General features: G+C 37.0%; 5 protein-coding genes across 7 annotated transcripts in view; 3 read left to right on the forward strand and 2 right to left on the reverse strand.

The window, feature by feature from the left end:
- Positions 1-10,487, reverse strand: part of LOC112468996 (tyrosine-protein kinase Src64B) — a 48,975-nt gene extending 38,488 nt beyond the window's left edge. For both annotated transcript variants that reach the window (XM_025038440.1, XM_025038437.1), the window contains exon 1: positions 10,108-10,487. The gene's annotated coding sequence lies outside the window, so the exon portion shown is untranslated. The remainder of the gene's footprint in view (positions 1-10,107) is intronic.
- On the forward strand, positions 212-1,913 carry LOC112468997. Its single transcript, XM_025038441.1, has 6 exons — positions 212-454; positions 554-665; positions 755-1,214; positions 1,299-1,497; positions 1,586-1,693; positions 1,797-1,913. The coding sequence occupies exons 1-6, from the start codon at positions 212-214 to the stop codon at positions 1,824-1,826; spliced, it is 1,152 nt and encodes a 383-aa protein (XP_024894209.1). The 3' UTR covers positions 1,827-1,913.
- Positions 1,899-2,794, forward strand: LOC112451560 (F-box/LRR-repeat protein 4-like; the record flags this gene model as incomplete). The annotated part of the gene is made up of 3 exons (XM_025011212.1): positions 1,899-1,932; positions 2,010-2,331; positions 2,485-2,794. Coding segments are annotated over 3 exons (666 nt in total), but the record flags the coding sequence as incomplete, so codon positions are not given.
- A 1,008-nt stretch (positions 10,488-11,495) lies between the features above and the next one.
- On the forward strand, positions 11,496-15,061 carry LOC112469002 (ubiquitin-conjugating enzyme E2 variant 2). Its single transcript, XM_025038455.1, has 4 exons — positions 11,496-11,850; positions 12,551-12,693; positions 13,121-13,246; positions 13,333-15,061. Exons 1-4 carry the CDS (start codon positions 11,826-11,828, stop codon positions 13,471-13,473), a joined length of 435 nt encoding a protein of 144 aa, XP_024894223.1. The 5' UTR covers positions 11,496-11,825; the 3' UTR covers positions 13,474-15,061.
- A 371-nt stretch (positions 15,062-15,432) lies between these two features.
- LOC112469001 (cytochrome c1, heme protein, mitochondrial) overlaps positions 15,433-17,533 on the reverse strand; it is a 3,221-nt gene continuing 1,120 nt past the window's right edge. For both annotated transcript variants that reach the window (XM_025038454.1, XM_025038453.1), the window contains exons 2-8: positions 17,226-17,273; positions 16,848-16,996; positions 16,649-16,781; positions 16,395-16,559; positions 16,116-16,229; positions 15,873-16,007; positions 15,433-15,794 (exon numbers count right to left, since the gene is read on the reverse strand). In XM_025038454.1, the coding sequence (XP_024894222.1) occupies positions 15,678-15,794; positions 15,873-16,007; positions 16,116-16,229; positions 16,395-16,559; positions 16,649-16,781; positions 16,848-16,996; positions 17,226-17,273 (861 nt within the window). In that variant the 3' untranslated portion in view covers positions 15,433-15,677. The remainder of the gene's footprint in view (positions 15,795-15,872; positions 16,008-16,115; positions 16,230-16,394; positions 16,560-16,648; positions 16,782-16,847; positions 16,997-17,225; positions 17,274-17,533) is intronic.

The raw sequence follows: 17,533 nt of genomic DNA on the forward strand, positions 1-17,533 counted from the left end.
TTAATAATAATATACATGCAGACACTATGTAATAATAATGTCAGTACTAGCCATGTGAATGGAAACAGGATAAATTTATATAATCTAATCTATATAATTATGTAATCTTACCGCTATAATTATAAATACATGATATACAATGCATTTTAGCATATACTACAAAAGCAATGATTATTATTCTCCGTATTTTTCGTCTTTTTTCAGAGAAAATATGACATCCCATTATCAACCTTTATATTACGAGAGTTGTAGTCGATATCCCTATGTCGGCAGAGTATCCGTAGGAGAGGAGGGTAATGTTGACTTCATCTATCAATTTGCGAAGAAGAGATTTGTTTCCAAGAACCATCAGAATATTAGCATATATCACACTGCCCCTGACATAATTGGACCACCCAAATTTCAAAACTATGGAGAACTATTTCATTTACCATTTCTTTATGAAAACATGTTGGTATGTATATTTCCTGGTATTAAACATTATTGTCCCGTAAAATAATCGCAATTCAAACTTACAAAAGTTTGTAATATTTGATACTTTTTGACTTTTCAGAGATACTATAGCCGTATCGATATTTCGATATCTCCATGGCAAAACAAAGATATTTGTGATGGGGCTGAGTCTATTTGGCAATGGAATCAGACGGAGGAAAATAATTATATGTGTATGTAATATTTGAATTATGAGATATTGTTAAAGAAGTTATGTTTTTTGTTGAGAAGAGAGTATAATTATATATTTTTTATTTTGAAGATATCGAGTTTCATGAAGCTGTGTATCCAATCAGAGTCTGTATTTACGAAATACATCATCCTGGAAACGTAATTCAAATTTCGGCTCAAGATTCCAATAATCACTGGATTCAGTTGTGGGATGAATCGTCTCAGATTGTACCCCCAAAATCAAGATTATTTTCTCCACCCTTGTCGCATCAGTGTAACTTTAAAACCAAAATGCTCAGACTAACATTTAAAAACAGTTCACGTTTCTCTTACACAGAGCTAGATGCGGTGATGCTCATCGGTACATCAGAATTGATCCTTTCTAGAAATCCTAACGAGAATTTAACTAATCTGTTAAAAAGAATTAACAGCATGTACTCTCCATACCAGCATGACGATGCTCATAATTTAACAGCAGATTTAAAAAGTGCACACTTTGATATAGTTCATCTGCAACAGAATTTTCCCGAATATTGTATTATTTATAAAAGGTATTATTATCGTCGACTTTAAGTAATATTTAATGTGTTTTCTGTTAATAATACAAAATTAATTTGTTCCGATAATATTTGCAGCGATATAAGAAGGATTTCTTATAAGAGTAATTTGAAGCAAAAAATATCTCAGGAAGTAATCCATTGTTATGAGCAACCTCTTGGATGGAGATATTTGCGTCGTATTTTATTAAAAAGTCCTTCAAATTATGCAAAGCGTATGAAACTCTCTTCGGATGAATCCAAGGACCTATCACGTTGCAATTTATTGGCGCTTCCGGTAAAGTATTATAAGTCATCTATTTCTCATCATAATATTTATTGTAATGTCATCTCGAGTATTAAAATTATATATTTTATCTTTGCAGTATGAAATACTACTAAAAATATTAAACTACTTAGATCTGACGACGTTATGCTGCATGAGTTATGTAGATGAACGCTTCAATAATTTAATACAGGACCCTCGTCTCTATGTGCGTTTGAACATACGATGCGTTAAATCTCACACATATATGCGCGATATATTTTGTTACTTTACATCTAGATGTAAATATTTGCGACAATTGGATCTTACAGGAAGCAACTTTGCTGTTAATGATTTCGTAAACTTTCTTGATAATTGCGGCAAAAATTTAACGCACTTAAAATTAAGTTACTGCAATGTCGATTTAAATCCTACTTAAAATTTTAGAAATATGCAAAAATTTGAAAGGTATGTATATATGCATATAGTATATAATTATCAAGATTATGGGTAAATTGCACATATCTAATACAAATTTTTCTTAGAATTGAATCTAAGTTCTTGTGAACTCATAGACGACGAAGGATTTTCGTACCTCGAGAAGCTGGAAAGTTTGGAACGTTTAAACCTTTGTGGTACACGTATAAAAGCTCAACAACTTTGCAAAATACTGCAAAAAAATCAACGGATGCGTGAGTTAAGTTCCGGTATGGTTATAAACGAAGAAGCAGTTGTATTAGAGTTGGGAAATTCGTGTCGTGATTTGGAAGTAATACGTTTACTGCATCCACGTTATCTTACACCTCATGGTATTAGTGCCCTCGCTAACTGTAAGAATTTACGAAAAATGCATCTTGTTTTTGCGGAGTAAGTATGTGTGCTACATTTTCTTTTAAAATACATGTTATTGTATTCTTTATTGAAATTTGTTTGCTTCTCTTGCGTGCATTTTGAAAAAAATTACACAAATTTCCTTTTTGCGATTAAAGTACTGTACTAATTATATAATTTTTGTTACAGATTCGATTATTCAGTTACTGACGATAGCTTATTTAAATTACTTTCCTCTTATCAAAACTTGCAAGAAGTTTATATTTTATTTGCTGTCCTCACTGATCACCGGTTAAAATTACTAGCACAGTGCAAAAACTTGAAAAAGTTATTTTTTGATCTTGTGAAATGTCAGACACCTGATAAATATTCCGTTATTTTTGAACAATGTCCTAAACTGCAAGAGTTTTGTTTCATACACTGTGACATAAGCGATCAATTGGTTAATCAGTGGAAAAAGAGATATCCGTATGTGTCCGTCTATACATACGACGGATAATTTGAATAGTTTTTGTTTACTAGTTTAGGACATATTAATTTAGTTTTTAGTTACGTTTACTTTTTAATTTTTTATACTTACAAACTTACTTTGTAAAAATTATCTGGTAAATTAGGTTGTAAAAAAAGTTAATGTCTAATAAAAACAAAACATTTATATTTATTTATAATTTTGTTATTTTTAAACAATTTTTTTTTCTTTCTTTTTCATAATTTGACTTTCTTCGGGCGATAGTGTCATTCCTTTATTTGAAATAATTGTCCGGCAAAACACTGCAAAAAAGCTACATAGTAACATTGTCAGTAAATTCTTGATATTTCTTTCCGCAACCGTATAGTCTCTTTCAAGAATTCGTTTAGAAATATACCTCCTGTGATACTTTTTCTAGCCACAGTTACTAAAATATAACAGTTTCTAAAACTTTCTGTAAAATTTGTTGTAAAATTTATTTTTATACTGTTCTGAAACTAAACTCATAAAAACTACTATGAATATTGGCAGAATTTGTCTGTCATTTCCTCTAAAAAATTACACTATAATTTTTGTACATTTAATTTAATTTAAATACTCAACCTTGCGATCGTAGCAAAGCATTTAGTGCGATTATATAATTCATCTGTATTTTCGAAAATTGGTTTTACCATTATTTGTCCTTATTGATATCCTACAACTTTTGTCTAAAATGTTTTTCCGTATATATGTTCCATATTATTTAAGATATTTGTCTGTAGCATTTAAAATGCTACAAAATCTGTATATTGATTATATTCAACATTATATCCCATTCATACTGAACATTCTTCCTACAAGAGATTTATGAAGAAATTGACGTGCCGTGCTACTTAGTCGAGCTAGAGACACGAACATGGCGCGGCGCCGGCGCCTGTCATTAAAAATACATAAAAAGTAGAATTCATTGTTTCTCCATAGAATAAAAAATATGTACTTTTAGAATAAAATAAAAAATAAAATAGCATTATTTTAAAAAATAAAAGAAATGTACTTTTTGGTGAAAATTAATAAACATTTCAATTGCTTATAACAATTGAATTTTGCAATTTCTTGTAACTTAAAATATTTTTATAAAAAGACCGTTTCCTTAGCTTTAAAATGCCTTTTCGAAGATTTTTCTACGACAAGTATGACCAAAGACATTAAATTTTAAACTAAACGTGTTTTTTATTTTTCGAAAATTGTATTGCTTATAATTTCTGGAAAACAAATATTTTGAACAAACAAAAAATATATATATCTTATTTTATGTAAATTTCGTGTAAAAAAAGTTTCGATTAATTTAAAATACTAAATTATTGTACATAACATTCCATTATAAAAGTACAATTTGTTAATAAAAAAGTTAAGAAGTTAATTTTAGTAAAAATTAATATTTTTAAAAATAGATACCTTATACACGGAGAAAATTGCTACGGTTGTTACAACAATATTTTCTATGATTAAAAAAGAAATGTATATAAATTCAAGCTAACTTACATTCATTGCAATGTATATGTTTATATAATTATCAAGATTATGAGTAAATTGCATAATTATTATAAATTTTTCTTAGAATTGGATCTAAGTCATTGTTATCTCATAGACGACGAAAGATTTTCGTACCTCGAGAAGGTTTGGAACGTTTAAACCTTTGTGATACACGTATTGTGATACACTGAACGTCTTTGCAAAATACTGCAAAGCAATCAACGGATGCGTGAGTTACATTCTGAAATCCATGGAAACGAAGAGACAGTTGTAATAGAGTTGGGAAATTCGTGTCGTGACTATATATACATACATATATATATATATATATATATATATATATATTTTTATTTATAGTTTATTTATATTCAAATTTATATAATATATTTATGTCGAATTAATCGTGCGTTGAAGCTTGAAGCCATGAGTCAGTTCTACTCGTAAAAATTTCTTTTTTAAATATCCCTCCATTTTTAAAGTTTCGCGTTTAATTTTTAATCATTGAGTGGCACGCGCTGTCCCCATAGTTGGCATCGAGATTATCACAGGAAACTTGGGCGCAAGCACGCACGCGCGCGCGCCCACAGGATACTCCTTTCTTCCTCCGATAAAGGTTTCCGTCTAAAAATTGCGACACGCGAATGGCACGCGGAATTCCCCGCCGGTTTGCAAAAAAAAAAAATAACTCGTCTGCGAGTTAATCGCACGGACGAGTCGACTGTCGCGAGATACCAAACAAATCACGAAGCGACTGCGATATATATTCCTGGAATTATGTATGCGCTAGATCGAGGGCTTTCAACATAGGACTCCGTGGTCCGGGTGGTCCCTAAAGAAGCTAAATGTTCCGCGTTTTCGCTAAGTAGGCCACTAAACTTCCCCAATTAATAGCTATGTGAATCACAGATGAATAAATTAGAATATTTATGATCTACGATTAGAATCTTTTCTCAACCAGACTGATTAAGAGCATAAAAAAGACTGCATTACGAGTAACAGTCACGCAAAATAATTGTACAGTAGATACATGGATTACAAATTATAAATATAAAGTGAGAGAAACGCAGAAAATAAATAAAATTTAGAATAGGAGAATACGAGAAAAAAGACTGAAGGAAGCACTGTACACAGGCAACAGGGATTTTTCGCAATAGCGGGTCTCGGATACCGTAAAGTAAACGACGCCGATGTGGCGTCAAGTCGCGTGTATAACGGTGAACAATAACGTAGGCCAAGATAAAAATCGCCAGATAATAATCCGTGGTCGAATAGCTAGAACTGTAACACGATTTATTGTAACTTTGCGCATTCGTATAAAATGCACGACTGTGTGGTGTGCGCGATATACGGTAACCGCAAATTTGCCCATTCTCGCCAGGCGTGGTAATGAAAGTGCAAGTGAAAGACGCGACGCGAGAAGAAGTATTTCATTTTCCGTCGTTGGGCGTAAATAAAACCTCGCTTCCATAAAACGTCAGGTTTATAAGGCGGCCATTCACGCGTCAGCGAGCAGCTGTTTCGGTGTATTTCATTTCAAACCGTCACTCTATACGAGGAGAGAGATTCACGTTTTCACATACAATTACACGGTCGAGGAAGTTCAATTTACCTAAAAATAAATAGCCATCATATCGCAGTAATTAAATTTCAAAAAATTAGAAGCCGCACTAAATGCTGATATTTCCACATGTACTTACATAAATATATTGCTGGAATTAAAGTTTTTAATTACACGGGAAATGCATCTGTTTTCAGATATTGTAACCTAATATAAAATAAGTGCTTGAAATGTATAAAAAGGATATCCGTTTATAATTAAAAATAATAAAAAAATTTCCTTTGCGCAAACACTGTATAAGTAACCTATCATAAATTCTGTATAACGTTCTACAATGTACAACATTTTCAACCTGACTCTAGTAAAATATGGGGTGTAATTTGCGAGTAATGTTTTTAAACATTGCCATGCTATTCATCGTGCACACGATTTCCCACACAAAGGAATTTTTCGAAAAATTTAGGAATTGCATAAATGCAAATCGCAAACGCGCGACGTTTCGTTTAATCCTTTCCCTTTTCATTGCCGCGCGCGCGCGCGCGAGCGGTCTCGAAGCACGAAACGAATTTATCTCTGCATCGCGCAACCCTCTGATTAATGTTCCCCGCGGTACAATGATATCCGATACGAAACGATAACACGCTCGCGTTGCGCGACGAGATGTGCGCGGGTGCGCGGTGAAAGCTCACGAGCGGTAATGCGGCATGCCGATCGCCGTGCGTAATAATGATGAAAAAGCCGGTAACGAATCGGCGCGAAGTCGATTTACCGCTGTGCAAACAGCGCCGAGAGATAAATATGATCTTGCTACCCAATACCAATGTTTCGTTTTAGACACCCGCTGAGCATGGTGTAATTAGCATCCGCCACGGAACGCGCGACACGAATTGACTGAGGAGCAAAGTAGATTTTCGCCATTTCATCATTGAATAATATTTGATTTGTGTGCGCAGAGAAAGAGAGAGAGAGAGAGAGAGAATCAAGAATATTTTCTAGAAAAATATTTCAGCCGCGCATGATTTGCAAGGCGTTATTTATGACGCCTTTAAGCATCTATAATAACGAACAATATGTGGTGTAAAATATTGGAATAGCCATTCAACTGTTACGGCAACACACGCCAAGTGCGCTCACCAAAACGATCATGTACGCGTTCACGGGGAAAAAAAATAAAGCTCATATCGAAAAGAGGAGAAAAAGAGATCCAATATATGTATGGAGGAGCACTCGTATAAAAAGAACGCTGGGTGTACAAATATTATACCGTGCGATTATAACAAAAAACTCGCGACAACGATTACCATTGCCATTCCCGCGGTTATGACTCTAAATAGAATAAAGAATTAAGAAAAAAGGGTATTTCTCTCTCTCTCCGTAAGGAAAAATGATTGCAGATAATGCTCCATATCGCAAATAGCACATAATTCTGCATGACAAAGAACATCAATGTACAAAATCTCACATATATTAAAATTATCGACATATCTGAACGTATAAATCTCGTATAAAAATATAAATCTCGTACATTATACAAATATATAGCCGATATACGTAAGAAGTTAGAATCTAGAACGTATAATAGAAAGCCAATTAAAAAAAGAGAGATAAGTGCAAATTGCATATATCGGACCTGCGATCTTTTAGACGGACTTTCGTGAAGTTAATCAAATTCAATTAATAAAGATTAATTGTATCCAGTTAATTGAAGGTCGTTTGAGATTAAGATCGAGAAGTTTGTGCGGCGTTTAACGTGTTAAGGAAGTTACTCCACGGTTCCGTGTGAAATGCAGCTTCTATCAGGCTCGCGGCCAATTCGCGGTCACCAATCTCTCACCGAACCTCTCTCTCTCTCTCTCTCTCTCTCTCTCTCTCTCTCTCTCTCTCTCTCTCCCTCTCTCTCTCGCATGCGATATTTATCCCGCAAGGATGCACGGTGACGCGTGCAATTTCCGATGGAAGCGAGAGCTCGCCGCCAACGTGATTTAAAGGTTAAGCCGAGGTTGGCCGCGCACGCGGTCGGCCAATCGACCGTAAGGGCTCCATGGTTAAACTTAAATCAGACCTGCATTTAAGCCGGCCTCGATCGAGCGCCTCGTTACATTCAATTCTCGCCCGTGCATCTAAAGGGCCGATTAGGTTACTCATTGTCAGAGTCCGCTGGCAGTTTCAGTTCTGTCGGGCTTTATTTGTCAACAACGAATGAATTATCGCGGGATGGCGCGTTAGGAAATAAAAGTGGCTCGGTATCGACGAAAGTCTGGTCAGTAATAAAAAAATAAATCGCGGATATTACATCAAATTTAAAAAAATACTTTATTGTTCGAATAAGAAATAATGATGTAATACAAATAGTGAATAATAGTTGGAGAAAATTGAAAATGATTATTTCATGTAAAATAAAATAATTAGTGTGTTTCTCAAATAGTATAAATAGTGAATTTTCGAATAGTAAATCATTTGTATCGAAGATGATACTCGTACATTTTCAATATGAATTTAATAAGAGAATTAACGATTGTCAATATAGGTTTCAAATTTTTATTTCCATGTGATTCCAATTCTACCTCAATCATATGTCACCTTATTTCTTATATATTTTTTCAGCAGTATGAAATGCAGATTCGCGACGTCGCTCGAAAAATTAAGGAGATATCGAACACGGCGCTTACGACACTCCATTTACGCGATTAAGTGCCCGGTGAAATGAATCGGCCAGGTTCGAATGCGCATAAATTATGGTTGACGCAAAGAAAGTCGTGTCAGTCTCAGGCACGAATGTAGAGGATAAAACGATCCTTCCTACAGAAGGATTTCGGATGCGATTAAGTCGGTTACGCCCTTCGGATAGGAAAACAAAGCCTCGCTCCGGGTGGGTCCTTCCCGTCATTTTTTACGGGTTACTAACAGTTACGAGCACGCATAAGTCAGACATACAAGCGACAAAATCGACGATTATAGGCTCTTTACAATTTTAACGATCACGTGAAGCGTGATCAACGGCTAATACTTGACGTTATCACGCAATAACAATCGATAGCGATCTAAAATAAATAGAATTTTGACGCCGTCGTATTTAAAAGATATTTTCGATACAAGTTGATAAAAGAACTCCGAAAGATTTTGTTTTCGGATACTTAATTGCTAAATCAAAAATCCGTCAATTAAATATTTTATTTTACGTGAAATAATTTTTAATTTTCTCAGAATAATTTTTTTTGCTTTTCCTCGCCTCCGTCTTAATAATTATCTTCATAATTATCGCGGAAGTTTTTTTTTGTACTCGACGAACACAAATTATTTTATTTTGAAATAATTATTTTCTCAAAATAGTCTTTTCGGTTTTCTCCGCCACTGTCTCGATAATTATCGCCTTAACTGGAGGTTTCTTTTTAGAATAATTGCTAAATCAAGAATCTGCTAACTATAAATATTTTATTTTACGTAAAGTAATTATTTTCAATTTACTCCGAATAGTCTCTTCTCGCTTTTTTTCTCCGTCTCGACAATTTATCGCCGGGGGTTTCTTTATTCGAGGGACAAGCGTCGACGTAACGACTTATCTTCTTATCTACCAAACGAACAACAATGCCGAAGGCATTGAAATCTCCCGGGGTGCGTTGTACGAGTGCTCATTCAAGATATCCAAAAAATGGCCATTATCACCTTGCCGCCACGAAGCTAATCGCTCTCGTAATCATTCGCAAGCGTGGTAATAACGTGACAGTAACAACGATCAATGTCAGGAACGTCTCCCATCGCGTATAAATGTAACGCCCCCATGCAAGCGAGACGCTCTTTCTGCATCTCTCTCTCTCTTCCTTTCTCTCACTCTCTCTGTCTCTCTCTCTCTCTCTCTCTTGTTCGCGATCGAAAACAACAGATCGCCGACGTCGCCTAATGGAGAGCACCACCGTACTCGTCGTACTCCGCCTTCGCGTCGTCTCCAAGGGACTCCAAAATTCATCAGGAATTATATGCCCGTCGAGAACAGTTCCGGCAGACATGAGGGACACAAAATATCCGGAGACTCGTCCGGACCTCGTGCCACTGAACCGAGCGGGGGGGGGGTCCATGGCGTATTTACGTTTTGTTTATTATGGTGGCGGGTCTCTCTCGGAGAAACGGAGTCGCTGGTCGCTGGCGAGCCGCCGCTCGCCTCCTCGTGCGGTCGCGACTACGATACGACGGATAACGTATAATTCCCGTACGTGCATTACGTCCGCGAATCAAAACACGAATGAAACAATGAAACACAATGAAACCTGCTACTCACCCGCTCGTCGCGTTATCCTCGCTGCTCCGGTGCTCCTCCACCGCGTGTCTCCTGCGTCTCGCCACCACGCTCCTGCCACCCCTCGGGTAATCCACGGCGAACGGCGCGTTCCGGCGTCCAGGACACGACGATTTCTCTACGCGCGGGGACACGATCCGGGGCGAGGGGGGAGGAGGAGCTAGCGATCGCTCGCTGTTGTACGGCACGTCTCTTCCGCGAGCGCGAAACCGGCGGCCACACGGCGCATCGCGCGCGCACACGACGCTCGACGAGATGCACCCACGGAACGCGGACTGACAGTGACAGCTATCGCGCGCCGTTCATTATCGGAGGGGAAGAGAGAGAAGACCCACTTCGCCTGCGCTCGCGCCGCTCGCGACTGCTCCGCCGGCGATCTGCTCTTGCGCGGCCGGCCGGCGACGAACGGGGCGCCGATACGCGCCGCGCGCCGCCACCCCCCTCGCGGCGCACCTATTGTCGAGCAGCGTTGCCGCGCGCTCGGCCAATCGCCGTCGAGGTTCTCTCCGGCCAATCAGCTGACGTTCGCTGCCGTGAGCTGTTGCGATTCCCGTTTGCGACTCCGCCGTAATATTCCGGATGTGACGTAATATTTCGACTGAAAAATAAAATTTCTGCTCTTCATTGAGGAATAAAAAAAGAGATGAAATTATGCAAATTGCTATTATCTTGTTATTAATGCAGCTTATTTGTTGGCTGAGGCACTGTCTGTCGTCATCTCAGATAAACACGTGCGCCACATTTAAACGAGAATCTATTCGTCTAAACTTTTATTGATAATATAAAGAATACTTTACGGTTCTTGTACGAAGAATAATTCTACGAATATACAATAAAAATAACGTTTTCTCAACAAAAAAAATCATGCAATTACAAATCACCCAGATAGCACAGATGATTCGTGAAATCCTTTTTGAGTTCATAACGATCATCTGTGCTATCTAGGCAATTTCTGAAGGCATATATTATATAATTAGCATTACACCAATTCAATTCTAAAAAAAATTCTGTAAATCTATTTTCGCTTAGTTGCACATTTATACGTACACTTTACATTGCAAACAGCATAAAGTTTCAAGAAGAAAAAGAGAAAACAAATCGAACGAAAAATGCGCGCGATTAAAATAAACAGATCGAACAGATTTTACGGGTCGGATCTTTTCTCGCATTTAATATTTAATAATCGCGAAATAAAATCGCGAGATTCGAGCAGCGAGAGCGACGCGAACGAAGTGTAGAAACAGAACCGATGAAAGTGGAACGGAGCACAGCGTTTGCGTTTCACGCGGACCGTCGAATCCGGTGGACGATGAGCGGCTCGCCCACGAACAGCACAAACGCGACGACCGACGACGGCGGACACGGGGGATCTAGACTTCTAGAGAGCGACTAGTCCGTGGGGAACGAGCGATCTCTCGCGCGGAGCGCGGAGGTTGTATTTTCGTTATCCGGGTGGACAGCCGCACGCACACAGTGCACACACACGCTCTCTTGGCCGCAGCGCGCCGGATTATTGCCGACGTCCGACTCTGACGTCCGACGGCTGATGAGAAGCTCGCGCCGCAGTTAAAAAAGCCGCGCCAGCTCCACGTGAGTGACTTCGGCCCGCATACGGTGCGCGTTGTCGCCCGCCTGGTACTTTACGGAAGGGGAAAAAAATACGGCGCCTCGTCAGAATTGTCAGAAATACGAGAGAGATCATGGCGGTGCCCAACAGCGGTGTAGGTGAGTTATTTTGTTTAGGCGGCGACTCCGCGACGGATTTTCCTCGTCCTCGTTTCTTTCCTTTCGATCGAGAAATCGGGGACCTCGAGGCGGGATCATTCGACGATCCTCGGACCCGGCGTTCCCGTGCCACGCGAGTTGACAGCGGACGTCGAGCGTGCCGCCCGTATTTCTCTCGCGTGCCGAGTCATCGAGACGGTGAACACGACGTTACACCTCCGTCGCGAGTCGATATCGCCCTTCCGCGGTATCCGCGGACTCATCTCGAGACCCGTGAATGACCTCGGAAACTCGGGACGGCGGAAAGGTTAACCATGCTCGATCCCTGCTCATCGAGCCATAACCTGTATTGTCGCGCGGGTACATTTCAGCTGTTACAACGCGACTGTGTACCGCGACATATATCCTTGCTTTTTTCCTTTTTCTTCCTCTTTTTGTGGATTTTTGATCCTTAAGCAACATCGGGTTTATTGAGGATTTGTTAGACTCGGATTATACAATTATATATATTATATGGTTCAAAGATCTCAGCAATTCTCTTTAACTTCTAGATCGACCTTATATGAATATTTGCTGAACCTTGTATGAACCAAATTATATATACGGGATCGCGATTGAACTTAGAGCCTTGCCAATTATGAATCGACTGCACCTATTGCCTACATGGAGTCACAACGTCATTCATCGAATGCTGTTTCAGTTATGCCCCGAAACTTTCGTCTCCTGGAGGAGTTGGAACAGGGCCAAAAAGGTGTGGGCGATGGCACGATCAGTTGGGGCCTGGAAAACGACGACGACATGACCCTCACGCATTGGACCGGTATGATAATTGGACCACCTAGGGTAAGATACCTTTTACTGTCGTCACTGCGATAATACGAATCTGCACCGGTCTCTTCTCACGTTACTTTTCGTTCGATACAAGTCTACTTTTATGAGATTTCAGATACAAGCTAAGCTATACGTTGACGATACTTGCATTAGATGTTCATATTTTTAAAACTTTTCTTGTACTGGTATCAACTGCGGATAAAATATATTTGTGATACTTAAAATGAATAACTTATCGAAGATATGAAAATACAGTTTGAATATTAATATTGATTATGTGTGTTATATAGAAAATATATTTAATATTGTGTGACAAAACAAAAAATATATGATTCTATAAGAATTAATTGCATATGTTGCAAAGATGATGACTTAAAGAAACATATTCAGAATATCTTACGATATACGATTAATATAATGTTGTACTGACATCTTTTAGACACCGTATGAAAATAGGATGTATAGTTTGAAAATTGACTGCGGTCAGAGATACCCAGATGATGCCCCTAATGTAAGATTTTTAAGCAGAATCAATATGAATTGCATTAACAGTGCTACTGGAGCTGTAAGTATACAAGATCGCAATATGCGTGTACATTAAGATAAAAAATACATGTACCTGAAATAACACATAAAATTTCCATATACAAGGTGGATAATCGCAGTGTTCCGGTCCTTGCGAAATGGCAACGAGAGTACACAATTAAAACAGTTCTCCAGGAACTCCGTCGTTTGATGACGTTGAAGGAAAATATGAAACTTTCTCAGCCTCCGGAGGGCAGCACTTTTTAGCCTAACCGTATGAACAGAGATATCTTCCTTTTTGCAATAGCATGAGGCGAGATTTAAAGGTACCAAATAATATTAAAAGGGTGCCCGCTGAAAATATATGTTTAAAAAGAAACAAAAAAAACGAAAAAAACAGCTTTGTGAAAGAAAGGAGGTAATAGCTTGGAAAGTTGAATGAGTGTATCGAGTTTATGTATAGATTAGGTAGAACAATTGACAAAAATGCATTTGTCAAGCACAGCTGGTTCTTCGTCGGAATTTTTCACTAAAAATGTATTTTTCCGGAACCCCCGATTATTTCATTGCATATATATCATGTTCGCGCACGAGATTGCAATTCGATGCGAATGCGAATTGGTTGAAGGAAACGCCGCTCCAGCTTTTCAAGCTAGTACAATGTAAAGCGGAAAAATCATATTTTGAATCATAAAACTGGAGACACAGACCATGTAATAAAAACGAATAATCAGTAAGAATAACTTATGCCTTTGAAGTTTTTTAATGAGAGAAGAAGAGTAATGTCTGGTATTGCGAACCATTTTAAGATTTCTCTTCTGTTTGCGCGCAAGTGCCATTTCATCTCTTGCAGAGGTGTCTCTCTCTCTCTCACTCAACGCTACGGTAGAAAATTTGTAAATTCTGGACCATAAATCTGTACGTCCATTTTACTTTTCCGTGCTGCGTACACTGTTTCAACTAGCGATCTACAATGAAATAACGTACGTGTTTGAGAAATTATATCCTTAAAAAAACGGCCTCTCTCTCTTTCACGCTAAACGAACCACGTTTCGTAATTGATGAGGAGATGTCGCTTTGTAATCGAAGCATGCATAAATGACAATTTGATTTGTAATATCTCGTATATATAGTGAATAATGATACAATGCTGCATGGCAAAGTACATCAATGTATGAAGCGTCGCTGAATAATGAGATCTTTTAGTCGATATCATATTAGAACATATTGAAAGTTTACCAATTTTTCATGTATATTTGGGGTTACGTCTATTAAAATGCGATAGAATTATAGAGTATGATAGTGCTTACTGTTTGACACAAGGGCTTCATGATTGATGTATTGTGTGAATATTATTTTTGTTATATAATTATCAAAATCATATCTAATTCCTAACACACTGTGTAAAGTACAGAAGCTGCATATTGTTAAAAAAATCGAATGCATCTTTAGTGCAATCACGACTATTTACATTGTAGTCCATGTAAATAGTATATTGCTGAAAATCGAATTATATGCAGCTTATTGATGATAAATGATATGTTCCAGCAAAAAAATAATCGTTATTACAACGTCATCTCAAGATTTATGTTATCTAATTAATCGAAAGGATCTTTATACCTAAAGTTCCACCAAAAGTAGATTTTGAAATATCTCTACATTTGATTGTGTAATGTAAAATTTTTCTGATTATCCGAACGAAAGATATATATACCTCTTTGTCCGCTTTGCATTTCAGTATTACACTATCGGTAATATAATAGTGTAATTTAAATCATCCTATTAAAAGAGTAACAAGTTATAGCTCCATGTGGACGAAAACAAGCTTAAGGAGAATAAAGTGATTTCCTTAGAAGTGAGCGTTCCTTCTGTTTCTTACCTACACATGTTAGCGGCCTTTTTTTTAGCTTTGAATAAATTGTTGCTTATTAAAACCAAACGACTTCGTCATTCGTATTAAGACTTTTGCAGACGTTTCTCCTCGTATATTAATCTTAAAAAATGGATTGAACAAAAACTTTAAATTGAAATAATTTGTAAAAAATATTGGAATACAAAATCGCATAATGAAAACTTACCAAAGATACATATAATAATATATTTAGCCAAATATCCTTTTATCTAGCTTAAAATATCCTTTCATCTTGAAAATGTCCGTAAATATTCGACATATCTTACGAGTCGCTTAAAATTGCGAATAAATCATTGTGCGTCTCATCAAAGGAGTGAACCTTGTTTATGTTTAACAATTTTATTTAAATCAGACGATGACTCCATTCGGTATAGCTATGTACAATGTTTAATTTAATAGATTTTGGTAATGATGACAAATTGACACTTTGTCAAATGCTATATGAATAAGTTTGAACCTTCAGAAAGGAGCCACATTGCCGGAAATACATTGCTTAAATTGCGAAACTACATTCCGATACCAGCGCAACAGCTAACATCACGGCGTTAATTTTCATTTGCTAATTTTTAGGGTATTTTTTAGGGACAAACATTAATTTTGTACTCTTTAAGGTTGTCCACTTGTGTCGCTTGAAGTAGTATGCAGCAGCAGTGAGAATTGAAAATATTCCAATAGCCTGTAAATAATTTATATTGAAATAATTATACGATAAGATGAACCAAAGTAAAATGGACTTTAGAGATGTTTACTTCACCTTAATAGTCATTCTTTTTCGGTCGTCAAATTCGTGATTGGCAGTCCACATTAGGAATGTGGTAATGTCTTTTGCTACTTGAGAAGCAGTTGCTGGAGTACCATCTTCATATTCTAAGACTTCGTTATAAATAGCCTGTACATGACGGAGTAAAATTATTATTTTTATTATCATTAATGGGTGCAAAATTCAATATATCGCTAATTGTAACATCTTCAATTTAAAACAATGTGAATAACTCACCTGTGCCATACCAATGGCACCACCTGCAAAATATGGATTGAAATATTGTCCTTCTCTTAAATTTATACCGGCTGGTGGATCACAATATCCAGTCAGTAAAGCGAAAACGTAGTTCTGAAATATATATAAAATATATTTTTAATTAAATGCAAGTTGTGGCAATAATAAAAATATTTCTACAGCAAAATTTAAAAAAATGGAAATTAATTGTAAATTAATAGATTTAATTTTTAATTCCACTCATATTCTCTTCCTATACGTTACTCAAAATTGACTTACCTCTCCATCGTGCCTGGCGTTAAGCATGTAAGACAGATCAGGTGGATAAGCACCGTTGTTCGCTGCTCTAGCAGCTTCTTCATTTGGATATGGAGATGGCACGTAATCAAACAGTTTTCCTGGACGTTTGAAGAATTCTCCCGTGTCGTCAGGGCCATCTTCTACCTGTATCGTAAAAGTCAGTTATATTATTAAGTCTTATATTCTATAAAATTATAAGAGACGTTTTTCATAGTTAATATTGTAAAATGTACCATGACTTCTTCCGCGAGAGCTTTGGCTTCCGCTTCGGTGTGAGTAACATTAACGAGGTGACGGTATGCCACATATTGCAAACTGTGACAAGCTGCACACACGTTCTTGTAGACATCCCAGCCTCGTCGCATACTGCAAAATATAGGTTAATAACACATTTGTATAGTCGATTGATATTTGAATACTAAAGTATTGTACCTAGCATGATCTAGCGAATTGAACCATCCATAAAAATCCCATTTGTACGTCGGAGGATGAGCTATCAAGTCAATAGCTCTTGCCGAGCTATCTAGAGCATAGATGAAGGCACTTATGCCTCCGGCAGTCACTCCTAAGCATGTTAATAACTGTAATTAAAAATATTAGAGATATTACTTTCTTACGCTATATAGTTTATATAATGTCGCTGTCATATATTATATAACATTGTCATATATTCGAAATATAAATAAAACAGTAATCTGTCCTAACTTACTAACACATGCAGTTTGAAGGAACACAAAGTTGTTTCTGACAGACGAGGAATTGGATAAGGTTGGGATATCTCTTCGGGCAAGATAAATTAAATTCACATACCACTTTCCGACTCCTAGGCCATTCTTTCACAGTGGAAAAATTACTGGTCTGCAAAAACAAAGTTTGAAGTGTAAGTACAATAAGTTTAAGTGTAACATATTTTAGAAGAAAATAAGGAGAAAAATATTTGCAACATTGCTCCAATCCATACATTCACCTCTTTTACATTTCTATTTTCTTTCTTCACATATTGTGATTTTTCTGCAATTATTTTAATCGTTAATTATCTTCAAAAAGATACACATCCTTTATATATTTTATATATATATATATATATATATATATATATATATATATATATATTGCCT

This window comes from Temnothorax curvispinosus, unplaced genomic scaffold (assembly GCF_003070985.1).
Source record: "Temnothorax curvispinosus isolate PA1 unplaced genomic scaffold, ASM307098v1 QBEX01002370.1, whole genome shotgun sequence".
NCBI lineage: Eukaryota > Metazoa > Arthropoda > Insecta > Hymenoptera > Formicidae > Temnothorax > Temnothorax curvispinosus.

What these genes read in the sequence shown, in the direction of transcription:
- LOC112468997 (XM_025038441.1), top strand. Translation starts at nt 212, where the DNA reads ATGACATCCCATTATCAACCTTTATATTACGAGAGTTGTAGTCGATAT. An exon ending in GGAGGAAAATAATTATATGT is followed by an intron (nt 666 to 754) that starts GTATGTAATATT and finishes TTTATTTTGAAG; the next exon opens with ATATCGAGTTTCATGAAGCT. An exon ending in GCAATTTATTGGCGCTTCCG is followed by an intron (nt 1,498 to 1,585) that starts GTAAAGTATTAT and finishes TTATCTTTGCAG; the next exon opens with TATGAAATACTACTAAAAAT.
- LOC112469002 (XM_025038455.1), top strand. Translation starts at nt 11,826, where the DNA reads ATGGCGGTGCCCAACAGCGGTGTAG. An exon ending in TGATAATTGGACCACCTAGG is followed by an intron (nt 12,694 to 13,120) that starts GTAAGATACCTT and finishes GACATCTTTTAG; the next exon opens with ACACCGTATGAAAATAGGAT. An exon ending in TTAACAGTGCTACTGGAGCT is followed by an intron (nt 13,247 to 13,332) that starts GTAAGTATACAA and finishes TCCATATACAAG; the next exon opens with GTGGATAATCGCAGTGTTCC.